General features: G+C 33.7%; 1 protein-coding gene across 8 annotated transcripts in view; it reads left to right on the forward strand.

The window, feature by feature from the left end:
* LOC126892895 (phospholipid transfer protein C2CD2L) overlaps positions 1–23701 on the forward strand; it is a 254093-nt gene that overhangs the window by 150446 nt on the left and 79946 nt on the right. For all 8 annotated transcript variants that reach the window (XM_050662719.1, XM_050662718.1, XM_050662721.1 and 5 more), the window contains exon 3: positions 17418–17513. In XM_050662719.1, the coding sequence (XP_050518676.1) occupies positions 17418–17513 (96 nt within the window). The remainder of the gene's footprint in view (positions 1–17417; positions 17514–23701) is intronic.

Here is a 23701-nt window from a genome sequence, read left to right on the forward strand (position 1 = left end):
TTATGCCGATCCAAATATTTTCAGAAAGTGGGATAAGTTACAAAATATCGTCCCTTAGCTTACAACACCACTCAAGTCGAAAATTAACGGTTTTGACATATACATACCGTTGGATAGGTCTGCTCATTGCGCATCTAACCATTTGTCACATGATTTAGATTTCAGTCAATCAGATGCCGTAATTCAAAAAGTAGTGACACCGCGCAAGTCGTCAACCTGTATCATGGTCAACACCGCACAAGTCGCTCTGTGATTATATGTTTGCACGTGAGTTTTACTTCTGAAAAGTCTAGTAACCAAGAAGATTTTATAGAAGATTAAGAGATAAGCTATATAATAAAGTAATGTTTATTCATTTACGCGTATTAATATAGAAAGAAATGATAATAAAATAACTTAAGCGGTGTTTGCTAACGGTATTTTTTTAAACTTAGGCGGTGTTTCAAAAAGTAGTTTTTTTCGTCTCCTATAAAGTTGGTAAAAATTACTTATGCGGTGTTGTTAGCTAAGGGACCATATGTATGTATAATTATATGTAATAAGTACTGCAATCCATTACAACAAACTGTTCATCAATTTTCTTATTACCACCAATTTCTGCCTCAAATAAACGGGATTTATCTTATCTCAAAAGAATCAACAAGTATTGTGGAAACACCATGAAACAAGAGAGAACGTCAAGTAGGTACATCAAATAAAAAAAAACAAAAAACAACAAAATCTCCTATGATGATTTAAGCCTTTTAGTTTGATGGTATACCTATATGAGGAGACAAAAAAACCTTGCCGACCCTGTCTCTAAGGCCACGAGCCGCCACTGTTCTTCTTCTATCGGAGGTTGACTATCATCACAGCTATCCGTACCTTATTGGCGGCTGCTCTGAACAGATCTACCGAGCTGCAATTGTAGCTGCTAAAGTCCCCCAGTTTATAGAAAACTTAACTTTTTTTGGTTTTAGTACCTACTCGTCGCAACCCAATAGGTTCCCATAACGCTCGAGTAACTGCAAATTTAGCATACTTTCCTCCCTTAGTATAACATGTTTTGGTTAAATCTCCTTTTTGGATATTGGAATAAAGTATCGACACCGATTTAACCTAAAAACAGTATTTTGCAATTATTTCAACACTTGGAACATAAGAATTCCTCATTAAATACCTGTTGTATGTAAATAACATTTTCACAAAGCGGTTCAGACGATTAGGTTGGCAAACTGCCCGTAAGATCGGAATACCTGGCCAAGGCGACTCCCACAACTCCCATCTATTACTATTACACCATTACAATTTTATTTTCCTGATTTGTTTCTCCAATATTACCCTTGCGTTGTGAGTTACTAGTCAAAAGTTAAAATTATTACGAAATTTTTGTTAGTGTACGTATAATAAAGACCTGTTGTACAATTAAGGCATGCACATTTGTACATACCCCAAATTATTAAAATAATTACAGAGTTTTACGACTGTATTATACAGGGTGTCCCGAAAAGATTGGTCATAAATTATACCACACATTCCGGAGTCAAAAATAGTTCGATTGGACCTAACTTACCTTAGTACGAATGTGCTCATAAAAAAAGTTACAGCCCTTTGAAGTTACAAAATGAAAATCGATTTTTTTCAATATGTCGAAAACTATTAAAGATTTTTTTATTGAAAATGGACATGTATCATTTCTATGGCAGGATCATCTTAAAACAAAATTATAGTAAGATTTGTCCACCCCATAAAAATGTTATGGGGGTTTTGATCCCTTAACCCCCCCCCAAACTTTTGTGTATGTTCCAATTAATTCATTATTGTGGTATCATTAGTTAAACACAACGTTTTTAAAACTTTTTTGTTTCTTAGTATTTTTTCGATAAGTGAGTTTTTATCGAGATGCGGCTTCTTTTTTAATATATTTACATAAAAATTGTATGGGGGTTTTGTTCCTTTAAACCACCCAAATGTTTGTGTACGTTCCAATTAAACTATTGTTGTGGTACCATTAGTTGAACAACGTGCTTTTAAAACTTTTTTGCCTCTTAGTCTTTTTTTGATAAGTCACCTTTTATCGAGATGTGGCTTCTTTTTCAAAATATACCTAAAAATGTAAATTATAAATAAATTTTCAGATTATCAACAGGTCTATATAATTGTACATATACAAATATGTGGTGGATTCGACAAATATTCAAAATATCTCGATAAACACTGGCTTATCGAAAAAGTATTGAGAGGCAAAAAAGTTTTAAAATCATTATGTTTAACCAATGGTTCCACAATAATAATTTAATTGGAACGTGCACAAAAGTTTGGGGGGGTTTAAGGGAACAAAACCCCCATAAAATTTTTATGGGATGCTCAAGTTTCACTTTATTTTTGTTTTAAGATGCTGCTGCTATAAGAATGCCACATGTCCATTTTCAATAAAAAATCTCTAAGAGTTTTCGATATATGAAAAAAATCGATTTTCATTTTGTAATTTCAAAGGGTTGTAACTTTTTTGTGTGCACTATTGTATATAGGTAAATGAGGTTCAGTCAACCTATTTTTGACCCCAGAATTTGTGGTATAATTTATGACCAATCTTTTCGGGACACCCTGTATAGGTATTCAATGATCGGCAAAGTGCGGCTCCGGAGCCACATGTGGATCTTTGGCTGCTTAGGTGCGGCTCTGGCACAAATATCCAAGGAAAGCGCAATAATATTTTCATTTAAAAAAATTTGGTAGAAAAACCATTACATCTTATTCTGATAAATTAGCTTTTATCAAACTTACAAATTTTAGCACTTGTCAAAAATCCTCTTAATGCTACGATAACCAAGTTGAAATTTTCTCCTTTTGAAATTGGCATTAATAGCTTTGGAATACAGTTTATGGATTTAAGAGGATCGGTACGTATTTTCGGCTGCAATGCTATTCAAATGGGGATTCATTTTTTTCGAATCCTGAGAAAACTAATAACTATTTTTGAAAAATTTAAACGCAGAATGAAAGATTACGTTATTAGCGAGGGCCTAAAGTCACTGAGAACTTCTATAATCATCATCATCATTCTCTTTGCCTTATCCCTATGCGGGGTCGGCTTCCCTAATTGCCTTTCTCCACACAATTCTATCTTGGATCATATCAATGTTAATTCCCTTTACCAACATGTCCTGCCTTATCGTCTCCCCCCAGGTCTTCTTTGGTCTTCTTCTCTCACTCCTTCCAGGAATCTGCACTTCAGCTACTCTTCGTATTGGATGATTAACGTCTCGACGTTGAACATGACCAAACCATCTTAACCTATGCTCTCTCATTTTGGCATCAATTGGTGCCACACCTAGACTTCCCCTAATATACTCATTTCTAATTTTATCCTTCTTTGTCACTCCACTCATCCACCTAAGCATTCTCATTTCCGCCACATGCATTCGTTGTTCCTCTTTCTTTTTCACTGCCCAACATTCAGTTCCGTACATCATAGCCGGTCTTATGGCTGTTTTATAGAATTTTCCCTTCAGCTTCATTGGAATTTTTCTGTCACACAACACACCACTCGCTTCTTTCCACTTCATCCATCCAGCCCTAATTCTACTGCATGCATCTCCATCTATTTCTCCATCACTCTGTAATACCGATCCTAGGTACTTAAAACTATTGCTTTTCACAATAATTTCACCATCCAAAGATACCATTTTATTTGTAGTAGCTCCATCTTTAAATGAACATTCCAAATACTCTGTTTTTGTTCTACTAAGTTTTAAACCTTTTTCCTCCAAAGCTTGTCTCCACTGTTCCAGTTTTTGTTCCAAGTCTCTTTCACTATTTCCTACTAACACGACATCATCAGCATACATTAAGCACCATGGAATGTTACCCTGTAGTTTCGCTGTTATCTGGTCCAAAACTAATGAGAATAAATACGGACTAAGCACAGAGCCTTGGTGCAATCCTACTTTCACATGAAATTTATCAGTCTCTCCCACACCTGTCCTAACACTAGTCGTTACTCCCTCATACATATCCTTCACAATCTTTACATATTCACCAGGGACTCCTTTCTTATTGAGTGCCCACCACAGAATCTCTCGAGGAACTCTATCATATGCTTTCTCAGATAAATGAATACCATATGAGCGTTTGTTTCTTTACTCCTGTATTTTTCCATCAACTGCCTTATAATGAAAATTGCATCTGTTGTTGATCTACCCTGCATAAAGCCAAATTGATTCTCGGATATTTCGGTCTCTTCACGTATTCGTCTATCAATTACTCTTTCCCATATTTTCATGGTGTGGCTAAGCAGTTTTATAGCCCTGTAGTTTGTACATTGTTGTATATCTCCCTTGTTTTTGTAAACAGGTACCAGTATACTGCTTCTCCATTCGTCTGGCATTTGTCCAACTTCCATAATTCTATTAAATAGACCTGCTAGCCACCTTGTTCCTGTCTCTCCCAATGCTCTCCATACTTCCCCAGGAATATCATCTGGTCCTACCGCTTTTCCTTTCTTTATTTTTTGAAGCGCTTGAGCCACTTCCTCGTTGGTTATTTTGGTGACCATTGCTGCTACTTTCTCCGTTGACTCTACAGGCTGTCTGTCAAATTCTTCATTTAATAAGCTGTCAAAGTACTTTCTCCATCTCTTTTTGACATCCCTTTCGTGAACTAGTATTTTATTATTTTCATCTCGGATACATCTAATCCGATTAAAATCTTTTGCTTTCTTTGCTCTCTGTTTGGCTATTTTATATATCTTCTTTTCGCCTTCCCAGGTATCAAGTTGATCGTATAGGTTTGAATACGCTTCTGCCTTGGCTTTTGCTACTGCTACTTTTGCTTCCTTTTTCGCCACCATATAGTTTTGAAGATCTGTGTCGGATCTGGTTTCTTGCCACTTTTTATATAATTTTCTCTTCTCTTTTATTTTTCCTTGTACTTCGTTTGACCACCACCAAGTCTCTTTATCCTCAAACTTTTTTCCTGACGTTTTCCCAAGTATTTCAATAGCAGTCTCTCTAATACTACTGGCCATTTTTCTCCAAATTGTATTAGGGCTTCCTTTCATGTTCCAACATATTTTTTCTACTATTCTTCTCCTGAATAGACCTTCTTTCTCATCTTTCAGCAGCCACCACTTGATTTTTTGTGGTCCTCTCCGATATTTTTGTTTAGTTTCGCTTTTTACTTCGATGTCCAGAACAAGCAGCTTATGTTGTTGGCTTACTGTCTCACTAACTATTACCTTGCAGTCCTTGCATTCACGTATGTCTTCTTTCCTTATCATGAAGTAGTCTATTTGGGATTGATGTTGTCCACTTTTGTAGGTAATAAGTTGAGTTTCTCTCTTTTTAAAGAATGTGTTAACAATCGCCATATCCAATGCTGTTGCCAATTCAAGCATGTCATCTCCAGCTTCATTTCTAGTTCCAAAGCCTAATCCCCCATGTATGTTTCATATCCTGTCTTGGTTTGGCCCACATGTGCATTGAAATCACGTCCTATTATAACTTTCTCCTCTGCTGGAATATCACTCAGTACGTCTCCTAATTGATCATCTTCTTTCATTCTCACCCAGACCTGTTTGGGGAGCATACACACATACAACATTCAATACCTCTTTATCAATTACCAATTTCACTGACATCATTCTATCACTCGTTCTTACAACTTCTACTACGTTATCTTTCATTTCACTATCAGCAATTATACCAACTCCATTTCTAGTGTTACTACTCCCTACATACCACAATTTGTATCCTTCACCTAGTTCTTTCGCCCTTTGTCCTTTCCACCTAGTTTCTTGAATACAAGCAATTTGAACTCTTCTTCGTTTGAGCGCATCCACTAACTCCAGACTCTTACCTGTAAGACTACCAAGATTCCACGACCCTATCCTGATTTTTCTAACCTGCAATGGTGTTCCCCCTGAGATAGTCCTCACCCGGAAATCCGAACGGGGGCTCATTTTACTTCCGGCACATTTTACCTCAGGAGATGCCATCATTTCAGTGTAAGTTTTTTTTATCATTGGAGAAGGTCTTTTCATTATTATGGCCTGAAAAGATTTTGTTTGGATATTTGATGCCTGAATGCCTTTTCTATCAGCACCATACCCTGCCCTGCACGTTTAGCCAATACACCACCAATGCAACCAAAGTGCAGTATTACCCCACACCCGCCTGCATTTTTCTGTATAGGCCAGGATCCCTACTGTAAGGACTGCCCTATAAGCCAATGTATTGTTGCCCGTATCCCGCCACTAGGAGGCACGTACTTTGTTCGGGATACTAGAGAACTTCTATAATGTTTATTAAATAAGTTACAGGGGTGAAAAACTAAGAGAAAATTTAGTGTGATTTTTAATTTCAAATATCTCATTCAAAATAAACTTTTTATATATTCTAAGGGACTTTCGGCCCTCGGTAATAATTTAGTCTTTCATTCTGCGTTTAAATTTTTCAAAAATATTTATTGGTTTTTTCAGGATTCGAAAAAAATGAACACAATGCCGTGGTAATATTTTCCAAATCTATCTTTGTCTTACAACGCACTCAGCCGAATATAATATTGTCAGCATAAATATATTGTCAGTCAGACACTGACAATCAGTGACCATTTTAAATATTTGACATTGCATCGGAAATATTTTGAGGTATTGATTAAATAATATTGATATATAGTGTATTTGATAAATAATTGATTTAAGACGTGAACTTAATAAAAAGATATTTATTGTGTATTATTTGTGGAAGTTCCAAGCAGAGAATACATCAGGATAATATATTCTGTGATCCAAGTATTTTTTTGTTAAAGTTGTTCAAAATTGTAAGCGTTCCATAACAATATATTATTAAAAAATCACTTTAACACTTTTCCTCTTTTCTCGATCGAGTATTAGTTTTTGTTCTACAAATAAATTATTACAATCACTGAATACATAGTTAGTGAAAAAATTATCACATTTATTAACTGAATTAATAATTTGCAATTATAAAAATAACAGTTATCCAAGAACATTCAAAAGCCATCTCTTTAAATTAATGATGACATTTTCAAGTAGAATGACATTCTAGTAATGTTTACATATCCATACCAGTGTGAATTTTACTACACGTAATTTGCCGTGTAAAGACAGAAAAAGTAGGGATACACGTAAAATATTTGCGAATTATGTACCCATAGCCTTAAATGGCGCTCTAAATTCGAACGTCTTTGTGTTGAATTGGAAATATTGGAGATGAAAAAAAATGTTCACAACATAAGTTGTCTGCTTTGAATGACCTGGATAAAGGAAGACATGATCATTTTCAACGCTTGGAACAGTATTCCTGATTCTTATGATCATCTGAAAAAGCTCACGTTTGCTGTTCTTTTCCTTTTCGGTTCTACATATTATCAACATTTAAAAAATATTTAATTTTGCGCCAAAAAATTTTTTTTTAAATACAGTGTTGTAGGATATAATACCCTACAAAATGAAAGAAAATAGAAGTTTCTACGAAGATCAGAAACGAAGATATCGCTAAAAAACGAAAAAACACGTTATAATTTTTGGGGGTTTATGGATGGGGCTATGAGTTTAAAAATTTTTTTGGTCGAATACTTTTTGATGTAGAACATGTGGCTTTTTTATTTTTGTAATATCGCTGGGAACATTTTTCAATATCTTAACTGACTAGACCCTTTAGTTTTATTTGGTGTAATAAAAGTTTGTTGAACAAGCAGATTTGGCTCTCAATTTTTTTTAATTGTTGTAATGTTCATATTTGGCTCTTTGGCTAAAAAGTTTGCCGACCACTGGACGGCTCAAATAAATTAGGAGAGATAATTAACTCCAGTGGCGGCTCGTGGCCTTAGAGACAGGGTCGGCAAGGTTTTTTTGTCTCCTCATATAGGTATACCATCAAACTAAAAGGCTTAAATCATCATAGGAGATTTTGTTGTTTTTTGTTTTTTTTTTATTTGATGTACCTACTTGACGTTCTCTCTTGTTTCATAGTGTTTCCACAATACGTGTTGATTCTTTTGAGACAAGATAAATCCCGTTTATTTGAGGCAGAAATTGGTGGTAATAAGAAAATTGATGAACAGTTTGTTGTAATGGATTGCAGTACTTATTACATATAATTATACATACATATCGTCCCTTAGCTAACAACACCGCGTAAGTAATTTTTACCAACTTTATAGGAGACGAAAAAAACTACTTTTTGAAACACCAATGGTTAGATGCGCAATGAGCAGACCTATCCAACGGTATGTATATGTCAAAACCGTTAATTTTCGACTTGAGCGGTGTTGTAAGCTAAGGGACGATATTTTGTAACTTATCCCACTTTCTGAAAATATTTGGATCGGCATAATTTTGAAGTACCTAACTTGTAATAATAAATATCTTAGAAATTCTTTGACGAAGGTAACTTTTAAATTTTGGATCGTCAGAGGTCAAAAATTTTCAAATCTTCAAAATTCGAAAAACGAGTATCTATTTGCATATTATAGTAGGTATCCAAAATTTCAAGATATACCTACTCATTTTTCGAGATATGTATCATGTCGTTGTCTTTTTTCGGATGGTTCGGAAATATCAAGCGAATCCAAAACGTCACTGCGTATGTATTGGAAACTACTATAATTACGAAAATCTCTGAGATTTTGCACCAGCTTTCGCATTCTATTTTTGGAATAAATAACGTCAGTTGACTAATTTTGAACAACAATGAATATCTTTGGCAAACTCTGTCTTAAAAATATTTAAAAGAATATTAAAAGAGTAATTATTTAATAAAGTTCTCAAACCGATTACTTCACGGATCGAGGTATCGCCACTTTCAAAATCGTCGCCTTCGATAATAAAATCAAAAACTTCCAAAAGCTGTTCACACGAAAATCTGCTACAGATACTAAAACTACCAGAGATAATCTGCTTAGATAAAACTAACCTGAGATTTAAAATTTCATCGCGTCTGACAAACTGTTTGCTTTTTTTCGAAACAGATTTGTTCTAAACCAATAATCCGTTTAGGTGAGCTAAACTGGCAAGAAAGGACGATATTCTTTATTTTTTTACACGTATCATGCAAAACTAAATTCATTATATCCGCATAATAGTGAGTAAATAAAGCTTGTAATGCAATAGCTTTAACTTTTGCCTGGAGACCATTCAATTCACCACACATCACATCAACGCCGTCATAAGATTGCCCCAGTTTGCCCTACCAATTTATTTTTGATATCAAAAAATTTTAATCTGTTCTTTAAAACACCAAAAATACATTTTGCCTTATTGCTTTTACTCACGTCTCTAAAACCTAAAAACCTCTCATAAATATTACCACGTAACGCGTATCGAACAACAATAATTGATAATTGTGAATGACATGATAATCAGAAGTTTCATCTACTTCCAGCGAAAAGCAAATGGTTTATCTAAATCGGAGATTCAATAACGTTATTCAAAATGTAACTATTTGATTATATGTATTATTTCATTCTGTATTACGAATACACTTCGAATCAGAAAGTAAATATTTCTAAAACAATTTTATTAATTCTCTATAATTACTTTGATTTTTAACAAATGCTTCGATCCATCATGTCCACTAAATGATAATTCCTGACAACTTAAAAAAATTACAATATCAACTAAACGACGTAAAACGGCGTGATTATTTTTGACAATTTCTGCCGATGCGATGCCTCCAAATGAAACACCGACCGGCAGATCGGTGATGTGCCGTACCTACCGCTTAAATGCCTACGGAGAGAATGCATGTTCGCTTGCTCATCGACTTGTTATTTCGTTGAGTTTTACGTGTAAATCGTCAAGCTACGGATGAGCTGGGTAATACGGCTAGCCGAAAAGTCAGATGAATGGCTCGGATCATTCATTTTTTGAGAAGTCTGTTATGCGCAGGGATCACTTAACGCTCGGATTGATCAAATCCTTTTAAAAACCATGAATAAAATTTAGTCTGTATTATCTGACAGATTTTTTTTACTTCACAGATACAAATATTAAAAAAATCTATATCTATAAATGTGTGGGTCGGCACTGCCGACCCCGACCGGCCGCCACTGGAAGAAACTACAAAAAGAAGAATTAATATTGCTTAATTACTATGTACACCTGGTTCCAAAAAAAACTGATACGATTCTTGACGCGTATTTTGTAGAAAATTGAGCAGTGTATTTTGAAGGATAAATACTTAATATTTACATACTGTCAATGTCACTGCCAAATCTTAAAATTTGTCAGATAGCTTATTATGTTCCACGGTTATTATTAATATTTTCTCCGCAACTGAGGGTATCTTATCAACTGTATTGTTTTTAAACAATAGATGATAAAATAAAAATATTGACAGTTCAAAAATGTGAACATTATTGCATTGTGTGTGGCCTAAGTTTGGGCTGAAAACTAAAATGTATTACATTTTTACAAAATTTTGGAATATGTTTAATTACGTAGACCAATTTTAACAGTTGTTTTCAATACAGATTTGAATCATCTACATATAGTTTCTTATGTCTTTTGATGTCAAATAATTAGGGAAGCTGGAATTCAACAGTTTAGAATTTTACATTGAGTTAATGCAAAATTGTGACGCATGTCAAAATTCTCAATGTATTTTAATTGTATTCATTTTTTTTTCGAATCCTGAGAAAGCTAATAAATATTTTTGAAAAATTTAAACTCAGAATGAAAGACTACATTATTACCGAGGGCTGAAAGTCCCTGAAAACTTCTATAATATTTATTTTAATAAGTTACAGGGCTGAAAATAAAAAAAAAAGTGTGATATTTAATTTCAAATATTTTATTCAATAGAAACTGCTTGTTTATTCTATGGGGCTTTCCGCCCTCGGTAATAATGTAATCTTTCATCCTGCGTTTAAATTTTTCTAAAATACTTATTAGTTTTTTCATGAATCAGTTGTTTGTTGTTTGTTTATTTTATTATTTGTCTGTCATAATAAATATAATGTCAGATCAATCAAATACACTGCTCAACATGATGAAATCTTACTAAGAGTCGTATCAGTTTTTTTAGGAACCGGCTGTACCTACCTCGTATGGCATTACAAATCCTTATACAGGGTGTTAGTAAATAAGTATGAAAAATTTTAAGGGCTAATTCTACATGAAAAATTATTACCAGTTTGCTCTATAAACATATGTCCGCAAATGCTTAGTTTCGGAGATACGGGGTGTTGAAATTTTTATTTCAAACTGCCAATTTATTTATTGCTCTAAGACCAGTTGAACTATGAAAATGAAATTTGGTGAGTTTTAGGAGGTAGTTATTACGAATTTTTTGACATACAATTTAATGTTTTGTATTCATCATTGGCGCGCCTACGGGCAATGGTCTGAATTTTTTTAAAGAAAAAAATAGTACGCCACTGAGATATTTCGAATTAAAAATTATTTTTAAATTTCACGTCTAATTTATGATAAAAAACCTTTCTTGCCTTTTTTTCATATGATGCACCGTTTTTATGCAGAAAAATAAAACATCTTGGCGCGTATTTTTCATTTCTTAGTACATCATCAAGAACTATCCAATATAATACTACTAAACTAGAACAATAACAGAAAATATTACTAATAATATTTCAACTAGGTGCAAAGCTGCAAAATGTTTAAAATGATCTCCTTTACAGATAACAGAAGAATTTTATATTCATCATTGGCGCGCGTACGGGTAATGGTCTGAATTTTTTGAAGAAAAAAATAGTACGCTACTGAGATATGTCAAACTAAAAATCATTTTTGAATTCCTCGTTCAATAGGGAACTTGCATAAATTTTTAAATTCGAAAAAAATGTTATAAATCACAACAGAACATAATTTAAAACATGTATCAAAGATAAAAAAAGTTTTGTTTGTCTTTCGTTTGGCCCCTAAAGACGATTAAAAATTCAAATTAAAACAGGTGGTCCAAAACGCATAGTGACGTCATATAGTTGTGCATGTACATTCTGCACCAACAAAGTAAACAAAATTGTATATAATTTTAAATTAGACATTATAAACGTCAGTAGAAAATACAGTTATGTAACGTCACAAGCGTTTCTGATCGTTTGAACTATTTTACATTAGCTAAGGGTTCTTCTAAACCAAGGCCAGAAAACAGAAAAAATATATAGATTTTAAATTATCTTCTAAGTTATTATGAGGTTTTATCGCGTGAAAGTTTGGAAATATTATTTTTAAAGGAAACTGAATAATATTACGTAATAAAAAAATGTGTAAGTTCCCTCATAGATTTGGCATTCGTTTTGACACTGACACTAAGTTTTATAAATATATTTGATAATTTCTAGTTCTGATATATTTGAGTGTTTTTAAGATATATTTTTTAAAATGACCGAAGAGGGTTTTTGTAAAGGGCAGTCTGATAACTTACCTATAGTTGATATGTGTATGGTGGCTACATATTTTCAAAAAAGTGAAAATTTTTCCGTCGGAGAAGTTCGGGGAGTTAAAGCAGATAAGTAAGTACATATATTATGTATATTATACTCCCATTATACCTACTAATTTTATACTGTGATTTTATTCTGATTATTATTCTCATAAGTATTTAACGATAAAACTTAGTAGGTACACACTTCCTATTAAGTATAGTGGCAATATTATAAAACACAGAAATATGAAAAAATATACTTGTTTTATTTAACACTATTAAGCAGACAACAGACTACTTACGATAAAATGATCTTGACATACATGAAGACCTTGTGTATTATCTGAAATATATTTTTTCGACATGCAAATAACCACTTTAAACGGCGCTTTTTATCCCTTGGTAATCTAATAAATATTTTATTGGGGTTTTGAATGCTTGTACTTGTACAGAATGGCACTAAACAATACTTATAAAGTTTTTCTTTATTTTCCATATTAATCTTTTTCTTTTTTCCTTAAAAAACTGTAAACTCCAATCCCAACAAACTGGTATATTTTTTTATATTATTACAATGACATACGATAAAAAAATGTCATTACAATATAAATATTTTCCCATATTTCGCGACGATGCTGTGGCCAAATACCCAAGTAGGTGGAGGCCAATAAAAATCACAAGACCTGCAACACCATCTGGGCATACTCAGTGAATGGTACACAAAATGGCGAACTAAAGTAAATAAAACAAAATCATCTCAAATAACGTTTACAAACCGCCACAACACATGCCCACCTGTAAGAATGGAAAATGTACGAATACCAACAGTAACAGAAGCCAAATACCTTGGCCTCCATCTTGACCAACGTCTTACTTGGAAAAAACATATACAGACTAAAAGAAGACAACTAGACTTGAAATTTCGGCAAATGTATTGGCTCCTTGGACGCAGATCAAAACTCAAACATCCAAAACAAAATTCTTCTGTATAAAGCAATAATCAAACCTATTTGGTACTACGGACTACACCTCTGGGGCTGTGCAAAGTCAACATCACTGAATATCATTCAAAGATTTCAGTCGAAAGTTCTAAGATCAATAGTGGATGCACCCTGGTATGTAACTAATCAAACACTTCACGAAGACTTAAATATACCTTTCATTCGAGAAGAAATCCATCGAGCCTCGGAATCACAAAACGAGCGTACCATTCACCATGACAACGAATTAGTAAGGGAATTATTTCATAATGGCCCTGTCACAAGGAGACTAGATAGAACCTGGCCTCAGGACCTATTTTAAAACTTTAAACATAAATAGAATAAGATGAGACATCATTGGAAGTCTCTTCTTCATGACCAAAAACATAGAAAAAATTTACTTAATACTCTTTTAATGATGTAGATTGTAAATAAACATAATTACATAAAAAAAAAAATATTTCGCGACGATGCTGTGGCCAAATACCCAAGTAGGTGGAGGCCAATAAACTAAAGAAGAAGAAGAAGAATATACTTACATATAACCCTCCCACATCACTGATATAACCATATAAAAAACTAATGTAAAACTATGTGACGTCACGGGCCGTCTGAACTACTTTAAAATAAAGAAGACTTTAAATTTGTATTTCTAAGTTATTATGAGTTTTTGAAGCGGGAAATTTTGGAAATCTCATTTTTATACAAAACTGAACATTATTATGTAATAAAAAAAAATGTGCAAGTTCCCCATTTACGACAAAAAAATCTTTCTTGGCTTTTTTTCATACGAGGCGCTGTTTTTATACAAAAAAATAAAACATCTTAACGCTTACCAAGTATTTGAGGTAGTTTCCATATGGATAGAAACTTAGTTCAAATACTTTGTAAACGTTAAGATGTTTAATTTTTTTGCATAAAAACGGCGCCGCATATGACAAAAAGGCAAGAAAGATTTTTTGTCGTAAATTTAAGGAGGAATTAAAAAATGATTTTTAGTTTGACATATCTCAGTGGCGTACTATTTTTTTCTTCAAAAAATTCAGACCATTACCCGTACGCGCGCCAATGATGAATATAAAATTCTTCTGTTACCTGTAAAGGAGATCATTTTAAACATTTCTTGCAGCTTTGCACCTAGTTGAAATGGTATTAGTAATATTTTCTGTTATTGTTCTAGTTTAGTATTATTATATTGGATAGTTCTTGATGATGTATTAAAAATGAAAAATATGCGCCAAGATGTTTTATTTTTCTGCATAAAAACGGTGCATCATATGAAAAAAAGGCAAGAAAGGTTTTTTATCATAAATTAGACGTGAAATTTAAAAATAATTTCTAATTCGAAATATCTCAGTGGCGTACTATTTTTTTCTTTAAAATAATTTAGACCGTTGCCCGTAGGCGCGCCAATGATGAATACAAAATTCTTAATTGTATGTCATAAAATTCGTAATAACTACCTCTTAAAACTCACCAAATTTCATTTTCATAGCTCAACTGGTCTTACAGCAATAAATAAATTGGCAGTTTGAAATAAAAATTTCAACACCCCGTATCTCCGAAACTAAGCATTTGCGGACATATGTTTATAGAGCAAACTGGCATTAATTTTTTATGTAGAATTAGCCCTTAAAATTTTTCATACTTATTTACTAACATCCTGTATAAATATGTACATGTTAAAAATCCCTAGATGTATTAAATACTAATATTATTATGTACATATATATTTAAAAACCGGAAGCATCGAGGAGAGTTAAAAAATGTAAAACTGTACAGATACAGGGTGTTCCATTAAAAAAAGATAAATTTGTTCCACCCTGTCAATATGGGTGTGATATACCTTGTATACTTGAAAGTATTTTTAAACTACGGTCCTACCTATACCCCATTTTTATCTTAAATTTTTTTTCGTATCTCTAACGACAAATGAGTAATTTGACTTATTTGCATTGATGCCGCACCCTTTATATAAATATAAAATATTATACATATTTGCGTTTAAGTATAATAAGCCCCCTTTATTAGGTCATACTGTTTAGACAAGTCAAAAAGAAAGGTGTAGGGAAGACTTTAAATAAAGCGGTGACGCAATTTTCGCATTCGTGTTTTTAAGTCGTAAAAATATTCTACTTCTAACCTTTAGCAGTAGAGCAGGGATGAATTTTATTATGTAGACATTAAAAACGGCAAATTACGTAATCGATAAGCTTCGATGTAAATGTTAGCTTTCATTTTTTTAAACATTTACATATTACATATTTTATGGTATCCATATTTATAACGATATTTTATAATATATTAAGGGCATTTATACAGTTGAGTCCGCGAGTCTTGACCCGTGCGTCATTAATACCTGGCGAGATAAAACACATACTTTTTATTTAGCATCATTCTTTTCCACGCATGAAATTAATGACAAATCAGCTGCCGCCTGTTATTAAGTAAATACACATGTTATTTTTATGAACTATTTAGACTCAGTGCATTGAACAGAGAGGGGTACAAAGAAAGACGATTGGGGATGTCTTCACATATTTTAAGTACAATTTCTGACGTTTTGGTTTGTTTACTTTTGTGGCTGCCAGTTTGTTGAATTTTTTGCTCTTATTTTGTCGAATTTTTGCATTTTGAAGTTGTTTATAGTATACAAACAGTTGTTTTCACAACTAATTTTATATTGGAGTTAGAAATTGTGTAATAAGTTTATGTTATTTTACGATAAATTTTGACAACGTACAAAGCTAACCTAATTGTTGACACAGTTGAATGCTTGTGTTTAAGGTTCCGCCAAAGTGAATAAAATAAAAAAAGAAAATATGTTATCGAATTTTTTATAAATTGTTTATTTATTTATTAATCAATGATAATAAAATAATTTATTAAGCTACTTCAAATGTAGCTGTAATTATGCACCAAAATTTTAAAGCAAAACTTGAATTTGACATTCTATTTATTTGATGTGGTATTCGCTGACAGTTCTGAAGCCCTACAGGAGTTAATGAGCAGAATCGCAGAAGTCAGTCAGAGATACGGACTTTCACTAAACACTAAGAAAACCAAATGTATGATGATCTCTAAGAATGAACAGCAATTTGGACGAATCAGTGTGAATGGTCAACAAATAGGAAGAGTAAAAACATACACCTACCTTGGTACGAACGTCAATGAAAATTGGGACCATTCTATAGAAATCAAATGTAGGATAGAGAAAGCAAGATCTGCATTTCAAAAAATGGCAAAGTTGTTCAAATGTCATGATTTGTCGATACCCATAAAAGTCAGATTACTACGATGTTATATATTTCCTATACTGTTGTACGGAGTTGAGTCGTGGACTCTCACAGACGCCACCTGCAAGAAAATTGAGGCTTTTGAGATGTGGCTTTATCGTCGAATCCTGAAGATATTTTATACCGACCACATTACTAATGAGGGTGTTTTGCTGAGAATGAAAAAAGAAAAAGAGCTGTTAATCAAAATAAAAACATCCAAAATCGAATACCTCGGTCACATCATGAGGAACAGTGAGAGATATGGACTGCTGCAACTGGTCTTGCAGGGAAAAGTAGAGGGAAAGCGAGGACCAGGAAGGCGAAGGATTTCCTGGCTGAAAAATCTACGAACGTGGTTCAACACAACCACTACAAATCTTTTCAGAGCAGCAGTGTGCAAAGTGCAGATTGCCATGATGGTCGCCAACATCCGAAACGGATAGGCACTACAAGAAGAAGAAGAAGATTTATTTGATAACGTCAAATTTTATACTATGGCCCGTGATCGGAATAATATCCACGTGCCGTTGCGTATTTCCGACTTATTTCGTATGCTTTAAATGATGACGCACGGGTAAAGACTCGCGGACTCAACTGTACATATTTATTTTTCAATTTTAATTCCCTCCTATTATTTTATATTTTTTGATAAATGAACCATGTGGTTTAGATGTTGTTGAAATTATTTTTTCTACTTCTCGTATTTTTTCTACCATCGAAACATTGTTTCTATGTACATAGTGTATTGATTAGTTGTTTCTTTGTTGCAGCAAGGAATCGGTGTTGAATTAATAAGGATATTACCGGAAACGCATCCGCCCGTTTTGTCCAATATCTTCGCCGAAGCCGATTCCAAAGACGACGTGGTAAGTGCATAAATATTTAAATTATTGTATGGTGCCGTTGGTTTTTATTGTTATTTTTATTAATAACGTACTAAATTACAATCTGTATATTTATGTAATATTACGATGAGTAAAATGCTTGTATCTTCTTCCTGCAAGGGCGGATCCAGGACCGATTTTCGGTGGGGGCCATGGTCTTTTTTTGGGAAGGGGAGTACTGGGGGACTGGAGGAAAATTTTTAAAAATTAGGTCTAAAACGGTGATTTTTAAGGCAATTTTCACACACTTTTGAGTACCATAAAGACGTTCAAAATTTATTCGCTATTAAAGTATTATTAAAGTCAGTACCGATTCCTACAAATTACTTCGGATCCAGTGCAGTCCTTTCAACAAGTTTAGTACTATTTTTCCCAAGGCTTCTTCTGTCAGGCGTAGTTCTTCCCCTCTTTCTTGATTTTCACTAAGTATTTTTATGTTCTCATAAGCGTCAATGAACTTGACAAAGTCTTCACAAATGTTGTTATTGTGTATGTATCTCAAATTTAGAGAATGCTGTTCCATTTGGGATACGTCGGTCGTTTCGTCAAATATGACAGAGTAACAATTTGAACTTTCAACCGGATTCATTATTTGTTCAACTATTTCTTCACCACAATATGTGTATGTTGCTCGGAAAGATGCTGTGGATAGGTGTATCTCCTGATGTGATTTTATTCTTTAACAGTTCCCTGAAATTTCCCTCATTAATAGGTCCAGCATTTTCGTCCAGAAGCAGAAGGCCATCATCACGATATCCTCTTAGAGGATTATTTTGTCGACCTAAGAACACTAGACTCTAATATTGGTCGTAGTCTTTCTCCTATTTTCTTGTATCTGTCTAGACCTCTGAGAGTATAGCGGGTTAATGACTGACATTTGCGGGTTGCGATAACTTTGTAGAAAATCCAGCCCAACCTGAACGCAATCCTTGTGGTATGATGTTTTTTTCATGAGTTTGTATGGGCACTCCGTCTGTGCGCATGAGTTTGGCGAAAGATGAAGGTTTCGTGGCAAGGCTTTGGGCTGTCATTCCTTTATGGTGACCACATTTTTTTTTCTTTTTCATTCATTGTGTGTACAGAATATAGAAATTGATATCATTTTGATTGCTGCCAAGGTCGTTCTAACAATTGGCACTTTGTAAAATTATCAACATTTTGATTTACAAAACATCCTATATGGCATTCTTGAAGCTTCCGTTACCGCTTTTCTTCAATTTTAGTCCAGAAGACATAATCATGCCTATTCTGTAACTCATTTCGATGATAGAAGTCAGTAAAATCGAATAGAAGTGACCAAGTCGAATAGAAATAGTCCAAATCCGTATTCCATAACTACTTCGGAATCTCTACAATCGTAATGTGAATAGAAATCACTTCGACAGCATTTACCCTGTCGAGATGAGATTTCGATTATCGGAATTGTGGTTGACGCAAGCGCATTTTGTTTTGTTTTGACGTTTATATTTTATATATAAAAATAATTAATTACATACTACTTATTTATAATTATTTATAGTATTTGTACCTTTTTTAGCTGCTTAATTTTTAGTCTGTGGTGTTATTTGTTTAGAGAACTATATATATTTCATTTAGACATGTTGTACGAGTATGAATAATTGGACCTAACCTTATTTATTTGCTACTTGGCGTCTGAATGTTTCCCATTCACATTGTTGCCATATTTTGTTCGCATATTTCTTGTACAATTGCAATCAATGGTATAATGCACAAGAATAGCATACGATAGACTTCTTATGCGTTAATTGATAAATAAATATTATACCAGTATACTTGTATATTTATCAGTCAACGCTCATAGTCTGAACAAATTATAGAAAAGATGCCATTTTTGGGAAAAGCTGTTTAGCAGTTATTTCAACTGGAATCGAATCTTAAAGATTGCATATTATTAGTAATATCAATTTTAAATAATTTATTAATAATAATAAATTAATAACATCAATTTAAATATCTTTGATTTAAAAGCATTTATACTTCTTATCTTCACTTATCTTTTTTATTTATCAGTTTATCTTCTTTTTTATATCAATTTTAATTAACTTTAATTTAAAACCATTTATCCTCTTTTGAGCTTTTTGCATCCAGTATTTACACGAATATTTTATTTACTTCTCAAAACTTTGAGGATAGTATGAAGAAAGTATGAAAACATTGAGGAAATGGCAACGGTGTCATATTTCAAGTAACAAAATAGGTCACAGAACACAATTTCGCTGGTTACTGCGCGGTTGCCACCTCCTCAGAACCGCGTGAAATAGAAGTCAGGGATTTCGATTACGATATGAGTTACAGAATACCGATCCAAACACAAAAATGACGCGATAGATATCAAACATTCCGATTTTGGGTAATTACGATTCGACTTGGTCATTTCTATTCGATTTGTTAAAAGTTACAGAATAGGGCTGATTATTTATCCTTTGTTTTGTACATATATATATGTTTGAAACTAACAACATTTGAACTGCAAATATTTAAATTTATATTTTTTTTAATTCTCGTAGGGGGCCATGGCCCCCTCTCTGGATCCGCCCTTGTCTTCCTGTTTGTTTTGCACGTGTGTTTCCCATACGAGCGATGCGTATGTGATTATAGCTAGTGTGATGCCTTTTATTAGTGTATCTTTCTGTGAGTCGTCTGATGTGTCAGACAAGGTTGTATACTGTCCCCACTGTTGTTCAATTTATATTCAGATAGAATATTTAAAGAAGCGCTGCATAATTTGGAATGGGACGTGAAACTTAACGGAAATCTGATAAACACAATCAGATATGCAGACGATACAGTTATTTTAAGTGATGACATGAATGGATTGCAATGCATTTAAAATGCCATTGACACAGTGGGAAGAGAGTTTGGCCTAAACATAAACTGTTCAAAAACAAAATACATGGTGTTTAACACATCAAGATTCACGGTTGTATGTTGATTTGATGGTCATATAATTTAAAAAGTACCCAGTTTTAAATATTTTGGCTGCGCCATATTACTGAACAACTACAACCAGATAAAGAGATAAAATATAGAATCGAGACAGTCCACACAACATTTTTAAAAATGAGGTCATTCTTCTGTAATGATAACTTGCAACTTCAAATTCGACCGCGCATGATTAAATGTTACATTTGGTAAGTCCTCTTATACGGTGTCGAAGCTTGGAGATTAAAAATATCCACCTTGAATCGTTTGGAGGCCTTTGAAATGTGGCTGCACAGACGTACACTAAAAATACCATGGACGGCTATGCTGACAAATGTGGCGGTCCTTAAGAGAGCAAATGCTGCTCGTGAGCTGCTTGATAACATCAAATGTAGAAAATGGCCTGTTTTGGACACGTAGTAAGGGGAGACCGATATAATATTCAACTTATTATGATGGGTAAAATCGAAGGACGCAGAGGAATTGGTAGAAAACATGCCTCTTGGTTGAGAAATATCATGGAGTGCACAGGAATAAAGAAAGCAGAACAACTATTTAGAATAGCTCGAGACAGAGACAGTTGCGCCATGTTAATCGCCAACGTCAACCGGACTTGATAGGACACGTTACAAAGAAGAGTTCTCTGATGGCCGTTCTTATCGTTTCTGTCTTTTGGATTGTTGCGTTTACATGAAAATGTGTTTACATTAGGCCTTCATCCAATGTGACATCTAGATATTTGACTTCGTTTTTCCATTCGGTGGTTCTGTCTTGTACTATTAGTTGTTCCTCTGGGATATCCCTTCTCTTTTTGAAGATAACCGCTTGGGTGCATTGGATGCACCAGTCTTCTATTGTATTCATTGCCGTCCATAGGTTTCTCACGGCTACATCCAGGTTTCTCTGTTTCGCCGATATAGCAGTGTCGTCTGCATACAGGCTGAGTAGAGTTTCGGGGTTGTCTTGGAACGTCAGCTGTATGTATGTTGTAACAATACTGCACCTTGTGGTCCTCCGACCTCCGGGACTCTGAACCTCCGGTTTCGAAGGTACAAGATCATTAGCATTGTCATGACCTCGCTGTATCCATATTTTTATATACTAGCCCTTGGTGCCATACTCTGTCAAAAGCTTTGCTTACTTCCAGAAAGGCAGCTCCTGTATATTGTTGATCGTTGAATGTAGCTGCAATATATTCGATTAGTTGGAATACTTGATATTCGCTGGAGTCATATGCTCTGAAGCCAAATTGTGCTTCAAGAATTATCTCAATATTGTCCCTATTTGAAGTCTGGTTTGTATGATTCTTTCTACTATTTTGCTGACTGCTGGAAGTAATCTAATCGGTTTGTAATTTTGAAGGAAAATACTGTTTTTCCCTGGTTTGTGAATCTTTATCACATTTGCTTCTTTCCATCGATTTGGAAAGAGGCTGCAACTCAATATTGCACTGTTTGTTGTTTGGTCTGATCCAGGTGTTTTTTTGTAAGCTTTTCCTAATTAACTCACCTATTAACCTTGGAGGTATTGGGGGGATTATGTCCTCTTGGTCTTCGGGCATTTCTGCTTGTGCTTTTTCTTCCGCGGTGAACACGATTCGGTTTTCACCGTGGAGTGGTGGAATTGGTTTTCTATCAATTCTTAATATTCTTTGTAGCCTCCATAATTATTTCATTTAGATATTCTTTCTCCATGCCAAGCAAAATGCAAAGAACGTAGTTTATTATTATTTCAAGAATAAATACCTATATCCCCGCATGCACACAATTTTGAAACGAAGTATAACGAAAAACGTCCAGTTATAAATAAAAAAATACTAAAAAACGCCTGTTAATAAGATTTATTCAATGAAACTCTTTAATATCACCTTTTAAATGCTGTACAAACGTATTGGTACAAATAATAATTACATTTAAATTTAATGTAACTTAATTGAGCAGTCATTACCAATATCAATTTTCTGATTTAAAAAATGGGTCAATGTTTAAAAGTGGTTTTTTATAAATACATAATTTGATTGAATCGAATGAAGGTTATGCGGTATATGTTTTACTATAAAAGGTAAATATTAATTGCTTATTATAATGAGAGAATTCCATTATAGACATGTAGATATTACGTAATAATCAAATTAATACAATGTATATTTTTAGCTATTATTATAAAGAAATTATCTTTAAAAAGAACTGGATATTTAAAACAGCTGTTTACCATTTATTTTTAAAATACAGTACAGCTGTTACTTAACACGTTGACTGCGACGAGAGGGAAGAGTACACCTCAGACACTGAACTTAACGAGTCACAAGAAGCACCGTTGCATCTCATGCCTATATGAAGTCAGTACTTTCTATTGGTTAGGTACGACAAGAGACGGCATTGTCGTTGTCTTGCTTTATCTAAGTTGGCTCATTTGTGGATAAGTCTTTTGCACCACCTTTTGTCAAATGCCTTACTGACGTCTAGGAATGCAGTAGCAGTGTTTCTTCTCGTTGGATCCCTTTGTAATCAATGCGGTCAACCTTAGCACTTGTAACTCGCTGAGCGTGTAGTTTTGAGAGAACGTACCAGTTTTCCTGCTTCCTAGTATCACCTATTTGTTAGGAAATCTAGTCTGAGGATCACATTTTTATGATTCGGGTGATATGCTTATTGTAACAAAACTGACTTTTCTATGATCTTTTAAGCACGAATGTTTAGTTTTAGTTGACTTTATTTATTTTTAATAACTTACTTCTAAACAAATGAAAAGCACTGAATGTATATCCTTTATTTTACAAACTACGATATCTAATTTATTTATTACACTAAATCTAATAATTTATCTAATTACAAATTCAAAAATATACTGCGCCCGTTACATATCAAAGTACACCGACGTTTTCAAATTCACAACTGAACTACTAATTCGAAAAACTCCTATTTATACATTATTACAATGTTCTAGAAATAAACAACAACATCATGAAAAAGGTTAAATAATATTTACGACTTTAAAAGAATTTACTTCAAAAGTCGGGAAGGAATAGAACATCATAAATCATAAAAAGGTTACTTGGTAAACAACTTAGGCCGGGAGCTGAAAACAGTCTGTGACATAATTATGTCACAGTATACTATAGCATTCCTGGACAGATCTTTTAGTGATGTGTTCGTGACTCCAAATGATTCCGATTCTGGTGCTTCTTTGCCTGAAGGCTGAAGGTATTTAATTATTCTTTTGACTTC

Source organism: Diabrotica virgifera, chromosome 9, assembly GCF_917563875.1.
Source record: "Diabrotica virgifera virgifera chromosome 9, PGI_DIABVI_V3a".
Taxonomy (NCBI): domain Eukaryota; kingdom Metazoa; phylum Arthropoda; class Insecta; order Coleoptera; family Chrysomelidae; genus Diabrotica; species Diabrotica virgifera.